This window comes from Squalius cephalus (assembly GCF_949319135.1).
Source record: "Squalius cephalus genome assembly, chromosome: 4".
Lineage (NCBI taxonomy): Eukaryota > Metazoa > Chordata > Actinopteri > Cypriniformes > Leuciscidae > Squalius > Squalius cephalus.
The window spans coordinates 32,345,613-32,368,024 of NC_137125.1; the positions used below are offsets into that span (position 1 = coordinate 32,345,613).

Here is a 22,412-nt window from a genome sequence, read left to right on the forward strand (position 1 = left end):
CAACATTGCTTCAAGTCGAACATACCTAATACATACATGAACAAGAACAAAACCTAAACGAATGTGACATAAATGCTGTAAGAAGCATGGCAAAACAAGTATTTTTAAATACACTACATAGGCAATGACTCATGGGAGATAAAAACTGTAATTGAAAAATGCAATATTTTAAAGAAAAGTATGTGTAATTGTAGTATTTGAAATATAACAATATTGTTATTCTTCAACCCATTAGAGCGTTAAGTTGCTTTTTCTACCTGATTTGACCATTAAAAATGTCTTTCCTCTTCATAACCCAGAAGTCCCAATCTTTCTTTTAATCTCCAATCTTTAATTTTTATTTAAGTTACATTAAACCTACAATGATATTATATTGACAATGATATACAAAAATTGTATATATATATATATATATATATATATATATGTATAAGTGTATATATATATATATATATATATATATATATATATATATATATATATGTATAAGTGTATATATATATATATATATATATATATATATATATATATATATATATATATATATGTATAAGTGTATATATATATATATATATATACAATAACAGGGTAATCTTTGACGCTAATGTTATATAAAGATATTGTTTGTAGCATCAAAGTACCTAAGTAAGTGCAAATTTATAGTTTCAAATTAAACTTTTACTACACATTATGTAGACCTTTAATATACAAGTACACTTCACCTCTGGAAAAGCATTTTTTTAATGCATCATAGCACATCATATTTGATGTTGATGATGTTTTGTAATACATTATTGTCTTAATATAATATAATATCAATTATTTATTATTTATATAATTATTATATTGATTTTGCACTATTTTTAGCTTTTTTGCTGTATGACAAGTGCATTTTTAAGTACAGTTGTTTCATGTAAACTCTCCACTAATATGAGATCATTATTAATGATTATAAAACAACAAGAAAGATAATGTTTAAAATATTTTTTATGTTGAATATAGCATGTCACCTCTCAGGACCATGCTGTCAACTACCCAAGGACAGGTGCATGTGTTGCAGGACTTTTCATCCAGTGTGTGTGTGTGTGTGTGTCTGTGTGGGCAGGTTTAGGGGTGGAGTCAGCCTCTGTCTAGCTCAATGTCAATGTCTTCCTTAAGATCGCACTTGTTGATCCTTATATCACTTTCTCTCAACCACAGTATAAATGCATGTTAGGGCTCTCAAAACTCATGTCCGATGTAGCATGCATTGACATTGTTGGTTCTGGACACTTTTGATATTCATTTGTGTCTGTTTTTGAACAGAAGAATGTTTTCAAAAACCACCATGAGAAGAACAGCATCTGGGGTAAAGACGGATTCTACGTGCTGGTTATCTGTCTCACAATATTCATCATCATCTTCAGCTGTTTAATGGTACGTATCTCTCACAGTCTTCTACAATTCAGTTGATTTGAATAGGATATGATGCTATGTGGGAAGATTAATAAATGCACTTTATTATCTCAGGAAACCTAATGTTTTATTGATTTTGTTTAAAACTTTGTCTCAGAAGTTTCTCCTAACATTCCTTCATATATATAGAAAGAGATTCAAGTGAGTAGATAGTTGTCATACAGTAAGATAATAACACTTGATGAAATGACAACTCGATGAGAAATGTTTAAGTTCGTATTGAGACTAAAAGTAGATACATGTGAGATTGCTGGGATCTTTCTCTGGAGAAACATCTGAGAAGCAGGAAACCTACGTAAAAGTCTCCATTTGCTCTCCATTCCATCTCAGTGCCGTCTTGGAGAAACAAATAAGTTATTAAAGAGTTCTCGTTTGTGATTTTTTGCTGTCCTGCGGGTTTGAATATTGAATTGTGAATTTGAATATTGAATTTAAATATTGAATTGAGTTAATTCACTTGGAACCGTTTCAAATGCTTCCTGTTTCATGCTTGTCTCAGCAAACACCCTCGTGAAGTAAACACCAACAGTTATTAACATTAAAACTTAGATCATTCAAGTCTGGATACACTAAAGGCAGTGAGTAATAGTGAAAAAGACCTGAACAGAAGCAGAGACACAGGATATGATACAGAAAAGAGTCATTGCAAAACGGATGTATTGTGGCAGAGGAAGTCGCATGGTTTCCTCTGGTGGTTCAGCACTTTAAAAGGATCAGCACTGCCATCTTGGTCACAACTGACTCCGCCCTCTGATTGGTCGACGTTTGCTCTTAACGTTTTAAGTCTGTCCTAACTCTGGCGATGACATCATAGCACGTCCTCAGAGCACCCGCACTCTCTTGCGCTGACGGACTGAAGAGCTTAAGGAATAATTACCGCGTTAAGCTGTGAGCCGATCTCAATGACAGGGTCTGCTAAAGCATTATTAGCATTGTGAATCTGTAAATACTAGGACAGGAGGAGTTTTCAAACTCTTTATGATGATCCTTTTGCGGGTGGCACCCCTTTCAAATTTATATTTATATTTATATTTTGAAAGATCAAAATATTATAAATACAGTAAAACATTATCTGGAAAATATTTACTTTTTTTTTTTTATTCTACCCACCATTAGCTTACTGTTAGTTGTGAAAAGAAACATAACATCTTTGTGAAAAGAAACATAAAACTATGGCTATGTTCAGATAATAAAACTGTTTAATTTCATGATTTCCACTAGTCTGTAGAAAGCAGTATTATTATTATTTATTTATTTTATCCTTTATTTAACCAGGTGAAAACTCATTGAGATTAAAAATCTCTTTTACAATAGAGACCTGGCCAAGATGCAGCATAAAAAACATAAAGAACAATTTCCAACATATAAAAAAACACATCAAAAACACATACATATATATCACAAGACCCTGTGCTGAATACGGCTTAATACAACTAAGTATTTATATATTTATAATATATATATGTATTTATAAAAGTTATAATATATATGTATTTATATAAAAATTTGGTAAATTGTGACCAGGTTTATTATTGTTAACTAAAACCAAAACTATTAAAAACACTTATGTTAACTGAAATAAAGCTGAAACAAAATAAAAATAAAAATATTAGTTGAAAAACTTAAACGGAAATGATAAATGTTAACTTGGCATTTAAACTGAAATAAGTTGAAGCAGTAAAATAATTGACTGGAAATAGATAAAACTAAAACTAAAATAAAAAATAAATTGAAACTAAATAGTACTAATATTTAAACACACACACACACACACACACACACACACACACACACACACACACACACACACACACACACACACACACACACACACACACACATATATATATGAATAAAATGACTAATGCACATAATGTAATTACTAAATTACATAACATGAAAAAAAAATATAGCTAATTCAAAATATGAATTAAACTATAATAAAACTAAAATAAAAAAATAAAAAACACGAATTGTAACATATTATATGTAATTTATCTGCATTGAACTTTATTTATAATTTATTTTTTAAATATATTTAATTTTATTATTTAACTTTTTTGCTTTCTTTTTTTTACACATTTACCCCATGCTTACATCCACAACATGCATTTTTTATGTTGAAGAAGGCATGTGGTACAGTGTTTTTGATTACTGAGTAACACCTTATATAATAGTGTTCATTAATAATTCATTCATAAATATTATCACATGGCTCTCTAGAATACTTGATTCTGATTGGTCAAATTAGACATTTCAAACAATTTAAATGTACATTAACAAATAATCTGCATTAAACAACAGTATTTATTCAAATTACTGCCATTTGCAAGTTTCATTAGACAATTTAAAAACCACATTAGTGTCCTGGAAAACAAACATGAGTAAAAGTGTTTTTTGTACAAAGGTAAAGTTCATTTGATAGCACTGAAACCATACCACACAGCTCATTAGGATGAAGAGATAGAGACCTCTGGTGGAAAACATGGGAATTACTGTATGCAAATGTAAACACGTTTATTTTATGGTAAGAAAAAACATACTCACTCATATTTGAATAATTACTGATCTAGAGGCATTGCTAACATAGATGTAAAAGTATTTTCCAACTAGATACATACTTTTAAAACCATGAGAATGAAGCTGGCTTTAAATTTAATTATGACCCTCAAAGCAATGCTGTAATTGATTTAATCATGGATGCATGTGTTTTAATGTGATGCAGAGTTTAATGAAGATTATAATAGCTCATTTAAGTCCTCAACAAGATTTGAAACTGACTGAAAGTATTCAGTTTAAGAGACGCTTTAAATTATGACGTAGAAGAAAAAAATAGAGTACTTACAAAATGAAGATACATTACAAACTGATTTTTTTCCTTCATTGCAAATGTCTAGAATTGCTTTTTACGTCAAAAACTGGTGGGAAATGGTTAGATGTAAAGTTTTGTGGAAACTGGGACGACTATCAATAAAAATAAAAATCTCATATCTTCTCCTGACCCAGAAATAGGTGTTTGCAAACCTGACTCTGTAAAAACATCTCATGTACTTCTGCAAAAGTTGCACATTTGTGACCCTGGATCACAAAACCAGTCACAAGTCGCACGGGTATATTATTGGCAATAGCCAACAATACATTGTATGGCGTCAAAATTATTGATTTTTCTTCTATGCCAAAAATCATGAGGATATTAAGTAAAGATCATGTTCCATGAAGATATTTTGTAAATTTCCTACCGTAAATATATAAAACATTTATTTTTGTGAGTGGATGCAGCACAATCGCGAACAGAAATTGACAACTTTAAAGGCCATTTTCTCAATGTTTTGATTTTTTGCACCCTCAGATTCCAGATTTTCAATTTCAATTTAATTTTTCAATTAAATTTCAATTTCCAAAAATTGACCCATGTGACTGGTTTTGTGGTCCAGGGTCACATTTATGCAATTCAGCAAGTGTGTCCTGCATCTTCACATGTGAACATTGTGCATTTGGGTAATACTTTATTTTGATGGTCCCTTTTGAACACCCTGTTGAAGTAACTTTGCAACCACATGTCTACTTATTTTAACCCTACCAGTCTACTAATACTCTACTAACTCTAGTTAGTAGACATGTAGGTACAAAGTTACTTATAGTCAACAGAATGTTAAAGGGACCATCAAAATAAAGTGAAACCTGCATTTGTACTACAGTAACTGGGATTTGATCTTAACTCCACTCCCATGTTCTATATTATTCTATGAATGAGTGTGTAGAGTTTTTCGGTGAGTTCACCAATCTGCAATTTTCAAACAGAATTCAATTCTGCTGTAAAGCAGCTCTAAAAAGACAATAGTAAACAGTCGTTATTCAGTTGAAATCAGTTCCGAGTTGTTTCAGTTCTGTTCAATAATTGTAAAGTTCATCAAGTATGGAGTTCAGTTCATCTATAAAGCAGCTCTGGAGAAAACAGTGATGTCATCATCCAGCTCAGTTCAGTTCTCATCCAATGTTGTCAGTGCAGTCAGATCAATAATATGGAATATTAAGTGTCCCCAACTACGCAAGCCAGAGGCGACAGTGGCAAGGAACCCAAACTCAGATATGGAGAAAAAAACCTCTGGCCAGACGAATGAACATGGTGTGATTATGATTCCAGGCTGCATCACAAACCAGATTGTGGATTGATTTCATTCAGAATATTTCATACAGTCTGGGGATACGGTCTGTGCAGAGGACTTGTCTGGTACTCGTTTTTAGTGAGGATCTGTGCCGATGGCTGTCTAGTCAATAAGGTCTTTACACGAGGTCTGTCTTTAGGGCTCACCTAGTTTTCATGGTCTCCACTGACATTCAGGGCTGCTGTGGTCGCCAAGGTGCAGGTTTCCCGTCTGATCTGGATATGGACCGGATATGGTGTACTACGGTTACCTCGGGATAAGAATGAGGCAGATTAATATCAGCATAGGCCTAATTTTACTACGTAACATACATCTGATGTCATGGGAAGTGTTCATGGTTCTGGTTGACCTAATTTATGCAGCCTAACAATCCTTTAACGCACGTGAATTATAGAAATGTGACAGTGTGTTATGTGTATGCCAGGTTAAAGAGATGGGTTTTTTAATCTAGGATTAAACTGACAAGAGTGTGTCTGTCTCCCAAACAAGGCTAGGAAGACTGTTCCAAAGTTTGGCCACTAAACAGGAAAAGGATCTACCGCCCACAGTCGATTTTGATGTTCTTGGTACTGGCCAGAATTTTGAGATCGCAGTGGATATGAAGGATTATATGCGATAGTATATGTTGTACTAATTTTTTTTGCCGAAAAATCATTATTACAGTAATAATCATTAACGGGAATGACAAAAATAATTTACTTTCTTTAGTGTTTTTTTGTGAGATTTAACCTATAACTATCTGCAAGTGAATTTTATAAAGTAATATTTTCTTTCCTCAGGTGCTTTACCGAATAAAGGAGAAGGAATTCTTGGATCAGCAGCTTAAAGACCCATCCCCATCCACCCGGGACGTCCAGCTGGCACCCATCCCTGTTCATGGTGCTCAGCCTCCTTTGACCCTCAAGAACAGCATGGTCCAGGCCAACCAGACGTCCAAACCCAGTGCCACCCATTTTACCAGCAGTACAAGCACCCCGTCCTGTAACATTGACATCAATCATACTCTTTCCAGCGTGACGACGTCAGAGCCGCAGTGCCCACCCAGCCACGCTGTGGCTGAACTCAAACCCAGTGTGTCCTCCACACATTCCCCCTTTAGGATGAAGCCTGTTGGAGGACTTCAGGAGCGGTAAGACGTATTTTGTGCATGAAAGTGCATTAATAAAATCAAAAGTTATAATGTGCAGCCTCATGTTGTTTCAAACCCACATGCTGTTATTTTTCTGTAAACACAAAAAGGAGAATTTTTGAAGAATTTGAGAAAAAACAATTATTTTGTTGCTAATTTTTCTTTTGTAGAGTTCTATTTTTCTAGTGTTTTACTAAATATAAAAGTTTAATGGCAACAATGTCTAATTACAAATGGCATACAAATAAAGCATTTAGTCTTTTAGATAGTAAATTAATAGTGCAATGGGTATCATTCATGTGATGTGCCCCAGGGCACCATGGTCTTGACATCTGGACTTTTTCTTAGACTGCGTTCACATTGCAGGCAAAAGTGGCCCAAATCTGATTGTTCTTTTGTGCATGCGGGTCAGTTCAGGACTGTTATTAGTTCACACTCAAATCTGATAGTGGCCACATTTAAAAGATAATGTGAACAGCCAAAAAAAAAAAAAAAAAAACATCTGAGAAATAAATCAGAATTGAGCATTAAAGGGATAGTTCACCCAAAAATGAAAATTCTGTCAGTAATTACTCACCCTCATGTTGTTCCAACCCCGTAAGACATTCGTTCATCTTCGGAACACAAATTAAGATATTTTTGATTAAATCTGAGAGTTGTCTCACTCCTCCATAGGCTTCTAAGGGACTGAAACTTGCTGGCCCAGAAAATGTATTAAAGACATCGTTAATATAGTCCAAGTGACTCCAGTGGCTCAATCTTAAGTTTATAAAGTGACGAGAATACTTTTTGTGCGCAAAAACAAACAAAAATAACGACTTTATTCCATTTTTTATTTCCTTCTCTCTGGGCCTCGGGTCTTTTCACGTAGTGTTTAAGCGTAGCGTGTCTGTGTTGCACGTCACCCAACATTATGACTTGTTTCTATGAAACTATCATTCTTTCTAGATTTTTCTTTCTTTATCATAAAAAACCCAACAAAAATAAAACAAACAAACTGTTAGTGCATTGTGCAATGTCTGAGGTGTTGTTTTTCTTGTCATATTTTTGCCAACAGTATGTTTTAATTAAAACCGTTTAATTGTCATAATAATGAACATTTTAAATCTTGTCTTTATTATCGTTTACAAAATAAAACCTTTGTTACAAAAAAAATTGTTTGTTAATAATGTCGTTGACGCGATGCTCACAGTACAGAGAGGTACAGATGCTCACTTGTACTGTGATATTTGTAAAGGGTTAAACTGTATAATTAAACTATATAATTAGAAAGCAACTGGAATCAACATCTAAGATAAGTGAACACTATTTCACTCCATATCTCTATGCATATTGTGTGGTCTGCTATTAATTCCTAAATGTGCAATCATAACAAGATTAAACTAAGTGTCATGTTTAACAGTCTTGCAGTTGTTAAAATCAACGTGATATCTATCATGGCTCTTTGGAGCAGCAGTCTATGTCTCCTGTCTATGTTTATCCATGTGCGGATATACTGTATGGTTTAAGACCAAATTATATATGTTACAAGACCAAATCAATTTTTTCCTCAAATATAATGTTATTTTTATGTCTCTCGCAGACGAGGATCTAATGTCTCTCTAGTGCTGGATATGAGTGCTTTGGGATCGGTGGAGCCTATAAGTTGTGGGGTCGTGACTCCACGAGAGCGTGTGACTCAGGAATACCTGCAGTCTGCCAGTCGAGTCCTCTCACGACAACAGATTCGTGACATCACATTGAACACCCAGAGACTGCATGCGGAATTTGTCGTAAGTGACACACCAGCGCACCACTAATAAATACTTTTAGCATTAATGGGGTTCAACTTGACTTTTATGTGTCATGGGAATTACACACAGTTGAGGTTCAGTTAAGGTGTGTTTCCTTGATGTTGTCACGGGGTTGCTCTACAAAAGATGACAACAAGGAAAATAGAGTACAAATAAGGTTATTTACTTTAATAAAACAAAGGTATAAATCCAAGAAGGTATAATGTGACAGTGTGTCCTATACACAAACACCAGACAAACTGAGGCGATGGTAGTGGGAGAAACCAAGGTGGCGATGATGGTGGGAGGAGCCAGGAGCAGGAGTAGCCAGGTGGTGATCCAGAGCACAGTCAGGATGAAAGCCCACAGCGGAGTCGATGGAGGGAGGAGCCATGGTGGAGACTTGGCTGACAACTCCCGGGGGATGGCTAATCGAGATGAAGCTGATGGTAGTGGAGCCCAAGTCGCAGACTGGACCGGGCAACACTGGCCAGAGTGCCTGAGGAATAAGGCAGAGCCGGTGGGACCGAGGACCAAGGCGGAGCCTGAGCGAAGGCGGAACCAGATGGAGCCGAAGGGGTGGAGAGACGTAGTGGATGGCTCGTAAGTCCATGCCGCAGGCAGGGTTACGTCTGACCAATCGGAACCGGACGGATGAGGGAGCCGATGGTATCTGGTGGAGCAGAGGGAGGGATGTGTCAAAGTGGAGCCAACAGGTTGACGAACCGAAAAGAGTGACGGGATCAGTGGCTAGAGGCGGATCCAGGGGATACACTTGCCTGAGCGACACTGGAGACCAGAAGACCCGAGGCAGATCCACACAACTGAGTGGTGTTAGAAGAGAAGTCAAAGGGCTGAAGGAAACCAGTGGAGGTGAGGCTGACAGACTGGCTGAATCATGAAGTGGAGGCGGGAGAGGGAGGCTGGGTGGGATCAGTGACAATGACACAGCAATATCTGGATCAGCTTGTCATAAAGCCTGCTCCAAAAGTGCATCTTTATGGTGTACTCGTTCCAACTAACCTGATGGCACAGTTCCAGTAAATCATCCATGAAATCCTCCAGTAGCTGTCTTCCTTGAAATAAGGATTGGAGTTGCTCCTCTGGATGGATGGTGTCTGCTGAATAATCAATCTCATTTTTTTTTTATTTTTTTTTTTTTGCAGTCTGGTGCTCTGTCACGTAGTAGTTCTCAAAGGATGACGATGAGGAATATCGAGTTCAAATAATAGTGATAACTATCTTACTAGTGATAAACTAATAAAACAAAATAAAGGCAATAATCGAAAAAGATGTTACGTAACAGTGTGTCCTAAACACAAACAACACCAGACAAACAACTGAAAGAACTGACAGGCTTAGATAACAAACTTAATACAAACAGGTGGGTGGTAACCAAGGTGACAAACTAGTGGTGGGAAACAGAGAACAAAGGAAAACTACCTAGATAACTAAAGCAGGCAAAATAGGAATTGAATACAATAAAAATTAAACCAAAACTGAGCATAACTGTGACAGATGTAGGATTTAATGGATGCTTTATGTTATATCTGAATGTAATATGCTGAAATCTATTGTAAGGCTGTACACTTTGAAGTGCTTATGTAATGGTGTTGACCATTTCCATTGTACTCAGCTGAGTGTGTAACTTTTTTATCCACAGGAAATTCCCATGAACTTTGTGGATCAGAAAGAACTGGATATCCCAAATCATGGATCAAAAAATAGATACAAGACCATTTTGCCAAGTTAGTATCTGAATATCTACATTTTGTTATTATTTGAGTTGAGTCATGCCATGGTATTGGTATCAACTACTGAAATTTTGGTATAGTGGCAACATTAAGTGCTACATTTACATGCAATAAAATAAATCGGTCAATAATTGAATTGGTGGCTTAATCTGACTGAAAAGCCTTCTTGCAAACTCATTGATCGATACAACCAAGTTCGATCAGAATGGCATTTCGATCCAATTGAAATGGGTTGTGTAGTTATGTATGTATCTTAAAGGCCCACTGAAGTGTCTTGGAATGCGCAGCTTTGTATGATGATTTGATGTAATTTCCACTGAAACAGGAAGCTATGGCGGGACATTTTAAATGGCTTCCCCCCTTTTCAAATAGCAAATAGAGCTTAGTTTTCCTCACAGACTGCAAGTCATACTTGACAGCACCATGGAAGCGAATCCAAGCGCTAATGATACGTTGGATTCAGTAGTAGATTTGTGAATAAATTCCAGTCATTTCATTCTTAACCAACGTACAGTTGGAAAACGGAATAAAACTCACGCAACCGATGTTTATCAAGCCGGGACACGTTTGTGTGCACTTAGTTTTGTGATTTCACCGTAACGAATAGAGAGTCTCCGCAACGGCAATAGATTAATCTACCGAGTGAAGACTGTGTGCACGAGCCACAAGAGAACACGTATCCATGCCACTGATAGCAGCGGCAACGAGCACTCAGCAGCTTGATTTAAAAAAACAACACAGCAACTGTGGTTCTGTTCATGATAGACGCACATGCACATGTAAATGCATATGTGAATCAGATTCAAAGTTTAGGGTAAATACGGTATAAACAGAACTCTCAAAATCTGAAATCAGACTGAATTTATTTGGATTGACGAAAATCAGTGTAAATCACAGATTTGTGGTTTTATCGCATTTTTACAAAATGTCCCAACTTTTCTGGAAATGTGGTTGTACTACCATTATTTTGAAATCAGCATAGCATGCACTTTTATTTTCAATAAAACATAACATAAGAGTGTGTGAAGTTAAACAGTGATTTATAGGGTTTTAGACTAGAGATGGTGAACTATAGTTAATAGTGGAATGATGGCTTGTTAATGTCTCAGGGACCCTTCATGACTATGTGGACCACTTTAAAGTTGTCTGCTTGTAGTTAGGTCAGAAAGAACACTTTATACATTTTCTATTTTTACATCACTAGGTATATTTTATCCCAATATAATCTATAAAAGGTACATATTTGAGAACAGCAGTAATGTAGTGCTATTTGCTAAAGCAGCATACAGGGCCGTAGGCAGGGTTTTATAATCACAGAGATCCCAAAGGTGTTCCCAAATTTGAGGTAGTTAGGGGAGTGAGGGGGAATGCTCCCTCGAGAAAATTTTGACATTTTCACACCCTTGAAAAGGTTCCTGGAGATCTACTTACCTGCAGGGTTCAGATCCAACCCTGATCCAACATACGTCTGTAATTATCAAGTGCTCCTGCAGATCTTAATTAGCTGGTTCAGTTGTGTTTGATCAGGGTTGGAGCTGAATTTTGCAGCCAAGTTTTATTGAAAGTCCATTTACCCCTTTAATTATATCATATGTTTGCTTTATAAATGTCATCGTCTTGTGCACTAGTGGGCCACTGTAGTATACTGGTGAATCAATTATAATGCAACAGAAATTTTCACAAAATTCACATTTCATTTCAGATCCACATTCCAGGGTTATTCTGAAGACTAAGAACTCGAACGACCCGCTCAGCAGTTACATTAACGCTAACTACATACGAGTAAGTTTTCAGTGACACCCTCGCAATTTTTTCAATAGCCTATGCCTGGGCCTCTTAATGTTCTTCTTGAGGTAACTTCACTTAAATCTACTACCATCAGAAATTGTAAAGTGAAACATTATAAACAAGAAAGTTTAATTTGATTGTATTTGAAGTATCGATTTGTAGTATCGAAGAGTCTTGTTGCTCTAACTTGGCTCTGATGGGGGTATACTTAGTTCACCTCCAATATGTCATTATATCTGTTTAAGTTCAGCACTTTTTTATCCAGGGCTATCTTGGAGATGAGAGGGCCTTCATTGCCACTCAGGGTCCAATGATCAACACGGTGAATGACTTCTGGCAAATGGCCTGGCAAGAGGACTGCCCTGTTATTGTCATGATTACTAAATTGAAAGAGAAAAATGAAGTAATTTCAATTCAAAAGATCTATAATGCTCTTAGTATGACTAAATAGACTGGGCATGTACAAAGAGTTTGTTTTACTGTTTCAGAAATGTGTTCTGTACTGGCCTGAGAAGAGGGGGATCTATGGGAAAGTGGAGGTCTTTGTTAATAATGTTAAGGAATGTGACCACTATATAATCCGCTCCCTTATACTAAAGGTATTTGCATTATAAAAGTAAAAGTAATAATCCAAAAGAAATACTATTGTCAGATACTCTAATGGATCATATATTTTTATTCCCTCAGCAAGGAGGCCAGAGTCGTAAAGTGCAGCACTACTGGTATACCTCATGGCCGGACCATAAGACCCCAGAGAGCGCTGGACCCCTGCTGCAGTTAGTTAATGATGTTGAGCAGGACAGGAGGGGCTTTACATCCTGTGGGCCGATTATTGTACACTGCAGGTACAGGAGCTTATCAGCAAAACATTAAAAAGTGTCTACCGGTTGATGCACTATATATAAAATATCATTCATGTGTCATTGTGAAAAACTGCTATTATACTATTATGATAAAACTACTATAATCCAGTGCTTGGTAAAAAAAAGTGCTTGAAAACCATTTAATTTACCTTTGAATTTTTGCAGTGCTGGAATTGGTCGGACAGGGTGTTTCATGGCTACAACAATTGGTTGTCGTCAGTTGGAGCTGGAGGGAGTTGTGGATGTGCTGGGAATTGTGTGCAAACTTAGGACAGACAGGTACAACTGTTTCACTGTTTTGCAATTAAAATTTGCGACTGTTTCACTGTTTAGCAATTGAAATGTTAAAGGGGTGGTTTATTATGATTTCACTTTTCTAAATTTAGTTAGGGTGTGTAACGTTGTTGTTTGAGCATAAACAACATCTGCAAAGTTCCAACGCTCAAAGTTCAAGGCAAAGGGAGATATTTGCTTTTAAAGAAAAAGCTTTTTAAGGACTACAACAAATGGCTGGTAGGGACTACACAAGCTTCCTCCCGGGTTAGTGACATCATGAACCCTAAAATGTACATAAACCCCGCCCCCGGAACACGATTTATAGATTATCATGACAGAATATGCTAATAAATGACTAGAAGATAACTACATATAAGTTACATAAATTCATCAACTAACCATTCAGAAATGTTGTTTACATGTTGTGACTTCTTCTTGAGTCTCTCCATCATTGTCTGACTCCGGTTTGAACATAAAAGGCTAAAAGGAACACAAAAGTTTTTGAAATTTTCAGTGCATGTCTGTGTGAGTGCAAGCTGTTGAAGCTCCGCCCCCTGTGCCGGGAGCAGCAGCTCATTTGCATGGACAGACACAAAACGAGGTGTTTTTGCTCACCCTCAAAAAGTGATAATTTTAACTTGCTATATAAAAATATCTGTGGGGTATTTTGAGCTAAAACTTCACAGACACACTCTGGGGACATCAGAGGTTTATTTTTCATCTTGTGAAAAGAGCATTATACCACCCCTTTAATGTATTTGGTCTTGGCGTACTAGATCTCCAATGCTGCTGAATACTGCTGTTGATTATTGCTGCTGCTGCAGAGCAAGTATGGACTTGCTACTGCTAATAGATACACAGACACACTGCTGTGAGCATGTGAGATATGCTGCTGCTGCATAAATAGACATACATAAATCCCGTAGCAGATCTAGGCAGGTGGAGCTGGAGGAGGTGAAGCCTTAGAGAGAAAGCCTACAGGCTGGTATTTTGGTTACACATTAAACTGTATCTTGCTTTTAACTCCACGTAAACCGCCACAGGATGGAAAGACTAAGAACATTACTTAACACATCCAATATTACTATAAATGCAGTATAATAAATGGTAAGAGCAATAATTTCCAGTATTTTCACTGTGAATAGAGGGAAAACTGTGTCTTAGTCTTTTCAGATTATGCTGTTTACATTACACAGGAATATTTCAACATCAACATTAACATATTCCAACTGTTTGGGGAAAAACACAGGATCCAGTCACGAATGCAAATTAACAGTTTATTGTAAATAAACAGGAAAAATAAAAAAGGCAGGGTGGTCAGATGTAGTCATGCAGAGATAGCAGCAGGCCTTGGCAGCGAGGAGACTGCAATGATGTCAGTCAATTCCCTGAAACAGCAAGGCAGCCAGTAATCCACACTCAAACAGGAAGAAAACACATAGGAACAGAAGACTCGAGAGAATACTGATGGAACAGAATGGCAAGACATGAGCACAAGAACGATCTGACAAGGAACACAGCAAACACAAGACTAGATATGGGTGACAATAACGAGCTGCATGTACGGTTAGTCTGATTAGCTCGTCAGCGCAATTAGTAGCTAGGCAATGCTGACGAGCAATCAAACCAGTGACAGAAACACAACAAAGCCATGTCAGAATGTACAGACCCGTGAACCGTGACAGTACTCCTCCCCCTAAGAGCGCCTCCTGGCGTTCCCAGGGGAAATTGCATGGTGATTGTAATCATCAATAAGGTAGTGATCCTATGTGATCCAAATGTCTCTTGCAGGAACCCAACTCCTCTCTTCTGTACCGTAACCCTCACAGTCCACCAAGTACTGGAACCCGTGCCCCCTCCGCCTTGAATCCAGAATACGATTGACCGAATAAACAGGTTTCCCATCTACGATTTGTAGCAGTGGGGGAACTGGGGCAGGCGGATTAATGGTAGAATGAAAAACGCAAATAAAAATGGGTTTTAATTTAGAAACATGAAAGAGAGGATGACTTCTGTATGCCGGAGGAAGATTGAGCTGGACTGCCACTGGACTAAGATTCTTGGTGACAGTAAATGGGCTAATGAATTTAGGAGCAAGTTTATTACAGCTGGTGCGCAATGTGGGACCAGGGTCTCGAAGTAAATGACAGCGATTGAAGGAGTCAAGCAGGGGGTTGATTTGAAGTCTTACAACTGGCACAAACCGAGCAGGCCAAATCAAAACGACGTATGTTGCGAGTCATAGCTTGCCACCAGAACCCTTGCTTTATGAGAAACATGGTATGACAAGCCACCTTAGAACAATGACCCCATCGAATGACATCGGACCATAAACTCTCAGGCACGAACAAATGATCTGGTGGGCACCCAGGTGGAGGCATTACCCCATCAGGCAACGCAGACCTTCCACTCAATCTCCCAAGTTACCATTGAATCCACAAATCTCTGTGTGCAGAATGGGCTCGGGAGAATGCAGGCTTTCAGATTGGTCAAAAACACTGGACAACGTGTCGGGTTTGGTGTTTTTGGAACCCGGACGGTAGGAAATGGAAAAATCTAAATGACTGGAAAAAGGAGCTCACCTGGCCTGCCTAGAGTTGCCCAGATCTGATGTACTCGAGGTTCTTATGATCGGTCCAGACGATGAAAGGTACCCCTGAACCTTCCAACCAATGACTCCACTCCTCCAAGGCAAGCTTGACTGCCAGCAACTCTCTATTACCAATGTCGTAATTGCATTCGGCGGGTGACAAAATACGGATGCACCTGCCATTCACAGAAGAGCGCTGGGAGAGAACCGTGCCAGCCCCCAGCTCTGATGCATCGACCTCCACCACAAACTGACGAGAGGAATCAGGAGCAACAAGAATAGAGCTGGAACAAGGCAGCTCTTGAGTTTGGAGAATGCGGTCTCAGCTGCGCTCAACCACCTGAACATCTTGGTGGAGGTCAAGGGAATCAGAGGGGCAGTTGGCTGGCTGTAATTGCGAATAAAATTCTGGTAAAAATTGGCAAAGTCCAGAAACCTCTGCAGGGCCTGTGGTTATTAAAAGCAGTCTTCCACTAACCCCCTCCCTGATGCGGAGCAAATAGTAGGCGTTACGAAGGTCCAACTTTGTGAAAAAGGAAGCCCCTGCAAGTCATTGGGCACGTTAGACAGGTCCGCATGTTCATCCTGCAACACAGAACAAGACACAGAAGAACACACAGACACCTAAGCAAGAAGCATGACAATATTCGCTCTATGACAAGACAGTGTTCAGATTTTTTTTTTTTAGGGTTATGTAACGTGAGCCAGGGACGACCAAGGACAACTGGAGCCAAGGGAGAGTCTGTTAAAATAACATGAACTTCCTCATTGTAAGTCTCATATTAAGTCTCAGAACCAGCTGACTGAGGGGACTTTTTTCGGGGTTCAGTTCTTGGGTTTGTAATGCTTTAAAATGCAGTGATTCTGTGGGACTTGATTTTAAATGCATCCAGAATTTGAGGGATCTTTTTTGCATATTAACAATCAATGGGAATCGGCCTAATTCTGCCCTTCATGCATTATTGGGTGTTTTCCTTTGTAATTTTAGAATGATTTTGCAGAATTTTGTGTGTAGGGCTTCTGTTGGATGTCTGTCCCATACGGATGCAGTGGGTGACAGCAGAGCAAGAGCTTGATGCTTTTGTCTTGTAGAATGAGTCCAGGGCCTGTAGACTGTTCCGAGTGGACGTTTTACACTAGAAACAAACACTGATGTACTATTTTATTTAATACTGTGAAGCTGCTTTGATACAATCTGCATTGTGAAAAGCGCTATATAAATAAAGTTGACTTGACTTGACTTGTTCCAACTACACCGCTAGTTCATTCATGTAAATGTTGAACAGCGCTGGACTCCGGCTACAGCCTTGCCACACTCCTCTTTTCTGGGTGAAGAATTCTGTATGTTTTTTGCCAATTCGTATTGCACATTTGTTGTTCGAATATATTGATTTTATAATATCATAGATTTTACCCCCTAACACCACTTTGTAAAAGTTTGTAATATAATCTGTTGTGCCAAATAGAATCAAAAGCGTTTTTGTTTTTTTTAAATCGACAAAGCATGCAAATATTATTCCGTTTTTGGTCTGTTTTACGTGTTTATTGATTAGGGTGTGTAGGGTGTAAATGTGGTCAGTAGTTCTGTGATTTGGAACGAAGCCAGTCTGACTCGGGCTCAGGACATCTTTGTTTCTGTAAGATTACCACAAGATATAATTTTTGAAACAAGAATATAGTCTACATAAAATTATGTTTAATATCAAATCTTTGGTATCACTCTTTGGAAAAACAAATGCCATAAAAATGACCTTTGCTTTCAGCAGCAAAAACAATAATATGGCATTTATCAGTATAACAATGTACCTGACAAAACAAGATTTTCATAAAATTGAGACTCGCCTGTAATTGTGTGGTGTTTTTTTTCCGCAGGGGTGGTATGATCCAGACTGAGGAACAATATGAATTTGTGCATCATGCCTTGAGTCTCTATGAAAGCCGCCTTCCTGCAGAGCCTGGACAATGAATTTTAACTCCTAGAGGAGCTTCAGTTTTCATACCAAGAGATCTGCTATTGCCATGAAATTTCTAAATCAAGAGAGAAGGCGCCAGATTGTGTTCGTGAAGAAGGATGTTTGTGCATGTCAAGGCAAGGGTTGCACACATCTGATGTTGTCTGGAAGCCGGTGTTGTTGGCTAAATGTATTAGTTGTCATAACTTTTCAATAGCCGCTGTCATGCTTTTCAAGGCTGTCAAATGGTTTTGCCACTAGTGTTAAAGTGTATCAGTGTCATTGTACAATATATAGTTCCACTAAATAATGCTTTTTTAAACACAATATACACAGCATAAAGACTATATCAGTTTTCCTTAATCTATTCCTGATTATAGGTTTCAAAACACCATGGGCAAAATTACTTAATTGTCTTTATGCTGCAGAATAAATGAGGTATTAATATTCTGTGTATAATAGTACGATCATATTTCATCAGAATACATATTCATTTTTTCATTTTTGTACCTATTTGTTAATTTATGAGCATATTCTTATGCTGATGCAGAACACAAATTTGAAATATTCTGAATGTTTCCTGTGTTGCTGCTGCTGAATCTACAGCTGCGAGTTCAAAATTGTCTGAAAAAAAGTCTGAATTGAATTTTATGAGAAAGACTGGATGCCTCAACATTTATATTGTGTTGTCATCGCTGTAATGCACACAACAACAAACCAACAGCAAAACAGCAAATGGCTCTTATAAGCGGGTTCTTTTAAATAACAAACAAATATGGAATTCATGATTTTTCGGTTTACAGACAATCTATCAATCGGTCTAGAGACTCACTAAATCTGTCACCGATCTTTACGGAACCAAAATTATTAAGTGGATTAAAATGTAATATAAAATAATCCTTATTATTAGGGAAAAGAATCATAATAAAATTAACAAAATAAATAAATATATAAAGAAATAACAACAACAAAAGCAAATACATTTGAGGAAATGATGTAATTATATAATATAGCTAAAATTTTGGAGATTGTATTTGTATCTAGTGGTAATATTATTCTAATGTTTTAATATTTTCCCCCAAATGCATACATTTGTTGTGTATTTAAGGGTTCGTGTATCCTGGGACCACATGGGTTTTGCTGCTAATACTGCAATTGTTTATGGCTTTAGGAATTAAATATGTTGTATGAGAGTGAATATTTCTAAGACATTTATTTTCTATTGTATTTATTATTATACAAATTATTGTTATTATGTTATTATTACTCAATACTTTTATAAACTACGGTTAATGTCATTGTGCACTGTTACGCAATATATTTTCCACTATGTGGGCTTAATGTTAGGCAGTCAGTGACTTTTTCCTATTTATCCTTAATAATGATGAATGTGAATACTCTCAGTAATAAAAAATCCATCATAACCACAATTACAGTATTATAATCTGCACATATGGATGCCTCAGACTGTGAGGGTAGCAGTATAAGCAACCCAAACTGATGATCTGAGCTGTTTTTATATGAAACTTTGGTTGTGGTAGAATTGATTAGTTTCGTATAATGGGATGTATATTATAAATGTATAACTTGGTCCCGATAATCCTTTAGAAGTTATTTGTTAGTGCTATACTACTATACTTTCCATTTATAGTGTGTGTTTGGTCCTATAACAATGTTAAACCCTCACCTAAAGCCATAATATCTCATGTTTACAATTTTGGCACTGCAAGTTATGTTTTATATATGTGAAAATATGCTTATTCTGTTATTAAAACCTATCATGTGAAGAAGTGTTTTTGTAAATAAATAAGTAAAACTACCAAGTCAGAAAGCATACAGAAACTAGGATTCTGACTTTATGGTCATTACTGCCAATAAATTAACCCTGTTATCATGTCTGGATCAGGGTTTTTATTTTATTTTCTAAGACTCTTCTTTCAATGTTCATTTTATTCCATTGTGTTCAGTTCCTTTCCCTTAGCTGCCTAGGTTTTTAATGCTTTTGTTAGGAAAAAGTTGATACTTTTGAGTGTGTAGCAGAAGAGAAGGCAATTATAAGGCTTGAAGCTTACGCTGCTATTTTGAACCAATAATCAGAACAAAAAGCAGTTGAAGGATGACGTGCATTCGTTTGTTTATCTGACTCCAATATAATGAATCTGACTCCATTAAAGTTGTTGTTATTCTTAAACCTCTTATTCTCTAAAGGTAAAAGTCTTTCTTAGAACTGAAAGGAAAATGTAGGATTTAACCTGAACGTTTAGATTGGAAAGTTAGTCACTTTAGCTTTAAACATTGGGTCTCATTCATGAAACACGAGCAGAACGAATTTTTGTTTAAATTGTGTGTAAAGTGGTTCTGGCTAAATTTTCGGATTCATTAAAATGTTCGTATTTTCCAAATGTTAGTTGGTACGAAAGTAATCTACACCTGCTCCCAGCCACGCGTAAATAGTGCGTTTAACATCCGAACGTTTTGCTCATTAATAAGGCTGCATTTTAATTCACCTTAATCGGGTTTATTTGACGGGGTTACATGTCGAACCATTTTCTTTTCACTTCTGGGACTGTTCGATTAACAGATGAAACTCCATTAAAGGTATAGCGGAGGATTTTCTTTTTCCGGGTGGATCATCAAGATTATTGGTCCTCCTAAGTGTCAATCATTCTGGTGATATGTTTATGTAAGGCCGTCCTACGTGCTCGTGCACACGATTCACACAATGGCGTGCGCTCAAAACACAGGTTGGGCTCCCACTGATGCCTCAGTCGCGAAGTTTCTACTTGACAGGTAAAGTTTGGCATGCTATTTGGAGAAATCCATTTAAAATCACTGCTAGTAAAAGTGCATGTAAGCTATGATTAGCTCGTGCATGCTCTCTCGTGCACACGTTTAATAGGCATTCCCTCTCGGGAGCAGGTAGAGTGTTGCGCATGTGCATTTTTTCAAAATCCTCCGCTATACCTTTAACTGCATCTGTAATATACTGCCAAGCTTCCTTTTTTTTAGGACCTGATACACCACTATATGTACGCTTGAAAATAAAATGTGGCGTTTTGAATGAACTTCTGATAATAAAACTTCAATTTCTGCATCTGAGAAATTTCTCTTTTTCATTCGCTTTTGAGAAGACATGTTGAAATCCATCGTTTGATGTCATAATATGATGCCCATATATAGTTGTCAGTCGGATTTAATGGGCGGGATTTATGGTAATTGAGAATGAGTGTGCACGCGCGTCCCATTTACAACTGATTGGAATTCATTAACACACACACATATTTCACTATCACATCTGACGTTTACGAAGTATTTGTGAATCAGGAGAAGAGTTTTCGGGAAGGTCTCTTTACGTGCAAATCACTCACATGTTTACTCGTATTTTTACGAATGTTTCATGAATGAGACCCATTATCAGTGGTAAAATGAAAGATTCTTAAAGCCTTTAAAGCAGGCAAAGTGGTGTTAAAGCACTGTTAAACATGAGTGAGGACTGTTAGGACAGTGACTGTTAGGAAATGAGTGATGAATTCCTTGCATCAGATACTGCACAGCATACTGTAAAGAGGAAGAAGGCCATTGTCCCATATTTAATTCACATGTATACCTTATGTAATATGCAATTACCCTGCCTCATTGGCTGATGTATTTACCTAATAGATTATGTATAATGCTTTATTTATTTATTTTAATTCCTGGAAAGGCCGTATATGGGTAATGATATAACTGCGTATATGTATTTTATTTATAATACAATGAATACAACATTTGTATGATGTTTTATAGTATTTACCCAGTAGTACTGTGAGTGTTGCAGAATTATATGTGTGTGCAAATGCAGAAGCTGCTGTACAGAGTTAAATTTGAGGTCAAAGAGATAAGGATGAAACCGCTCTACACATTATTCTACAGATGACTTATTTATGCTCAAAGTAGAGAAGAAAACATGTATTAGAGCAACTTTATAACCATTATGTGTTGCATGTGGCCGTGGATGAAAATGCAGAAAATGCAAAAGAGGAGAAGAGCTTGCCAAATGTGGAGGAGATCACTTAAAACAGTTATTTTTTAAAGAAGGGCATTCCCAGTCTGGTTGACCTCATTTGGGGAGGTCACTAATCTATCTTTAAATATCCAAGATGACGACACTGAGATCAGATGCTGCTTTGTGACTTCCTCTGGTACCATACTACTCTGACACCAGACATTGCCTTGATGGAATTTTTATTTTTTATTTTTTATATATATATTTGTACTTTGACTTACATAGATTTGTCATGAGCTGGGTTTGATTTTCTCCTTTTCTGTTTTCTCTCTCTCTGCTCTTTACAGCTACCTAGGCTCAGCTGCTCGCTAACTCACAATCAGTGCTCACGCTGATTAAGGTCCACACTAATACATTTTCGTTTGAAAAACAAGTTTTGGCCTTCCCCCCATTACTGAGACAGCTTTTTTTATTAATGAAAACAAAGCTTTTTGAAAACGCTCTCCAAGTGGATACATTTGAAAACGCCGTTTTCGCATTGTAGTGTGGACTGTCAAAACGGAGGTATTTAAAAATGATGACGTAAGTTTAGTCATGTGACGCATATTGTACCAATAGATATTCATGTTTATACCGATATTGTGCCTGTTGTGCTATTCACTTTTACACTGTTGCTAAAATA

At 37.0% G+C, this 22,412-nt stretch overlaps 1 protein-coding gene across 1 annotated transcript in view; it reads left to right on the top strand.

The window, feature by feature from the left end:
- The window catches only part of ptprr (protein tyrosine phosphatase receptor type R), a 38,699-nt gene extending 17,820 nt beyond the window's left edge, over positions 1 to 20,879 (top strand). Inside the window, exons 4-13 of the mRNA XM_079868896.1 lie at positions 1,306 to 1,416; positions 6,401 to 6,750; positions 8,333 to 8,522; positions 10,186 to 10,270; positions 11,979 to 12,058; positions 12,330 to 12,467; positions 12,553 to 12,663; positions 12,752 to 12,909; positions 13,093 to 13,206; positions 17,666 to 20,879. Coding sequence (XP_079725022.1) covers positions 1,306 to 1,416; positions 6,401 to 6,750; positions 8,333 to 8,522; positions 10,186 to 10,270; positions 11,979 to 12,058; positions 12,330 to 12,467; positions 12,553 to 12,663; positions 12,752 to 12,909; positions 13,093 to 13,206; positions 17,666 to 17,759 — 1,431 coding nt within the window. The 3' untranslated portion in view covers positions 17,760 to 20,879. The remainder of the gene's footprint in view (positions 1 to 1,305; positions 1,417 to 6,400; positions 6,751 to 8,332; positions 8,523 to 10,185; positions 10,271 to 11,978; positions 12,059 to 12,329; positions 12,468 to 12,552; positions 12,664 to 12,751; positions 12,910 to 13,092; positions 13,207 to 17,665) is intronic.
- Positions 20,880 to 22,412: the final 1,533 nt, after the last annotated feature.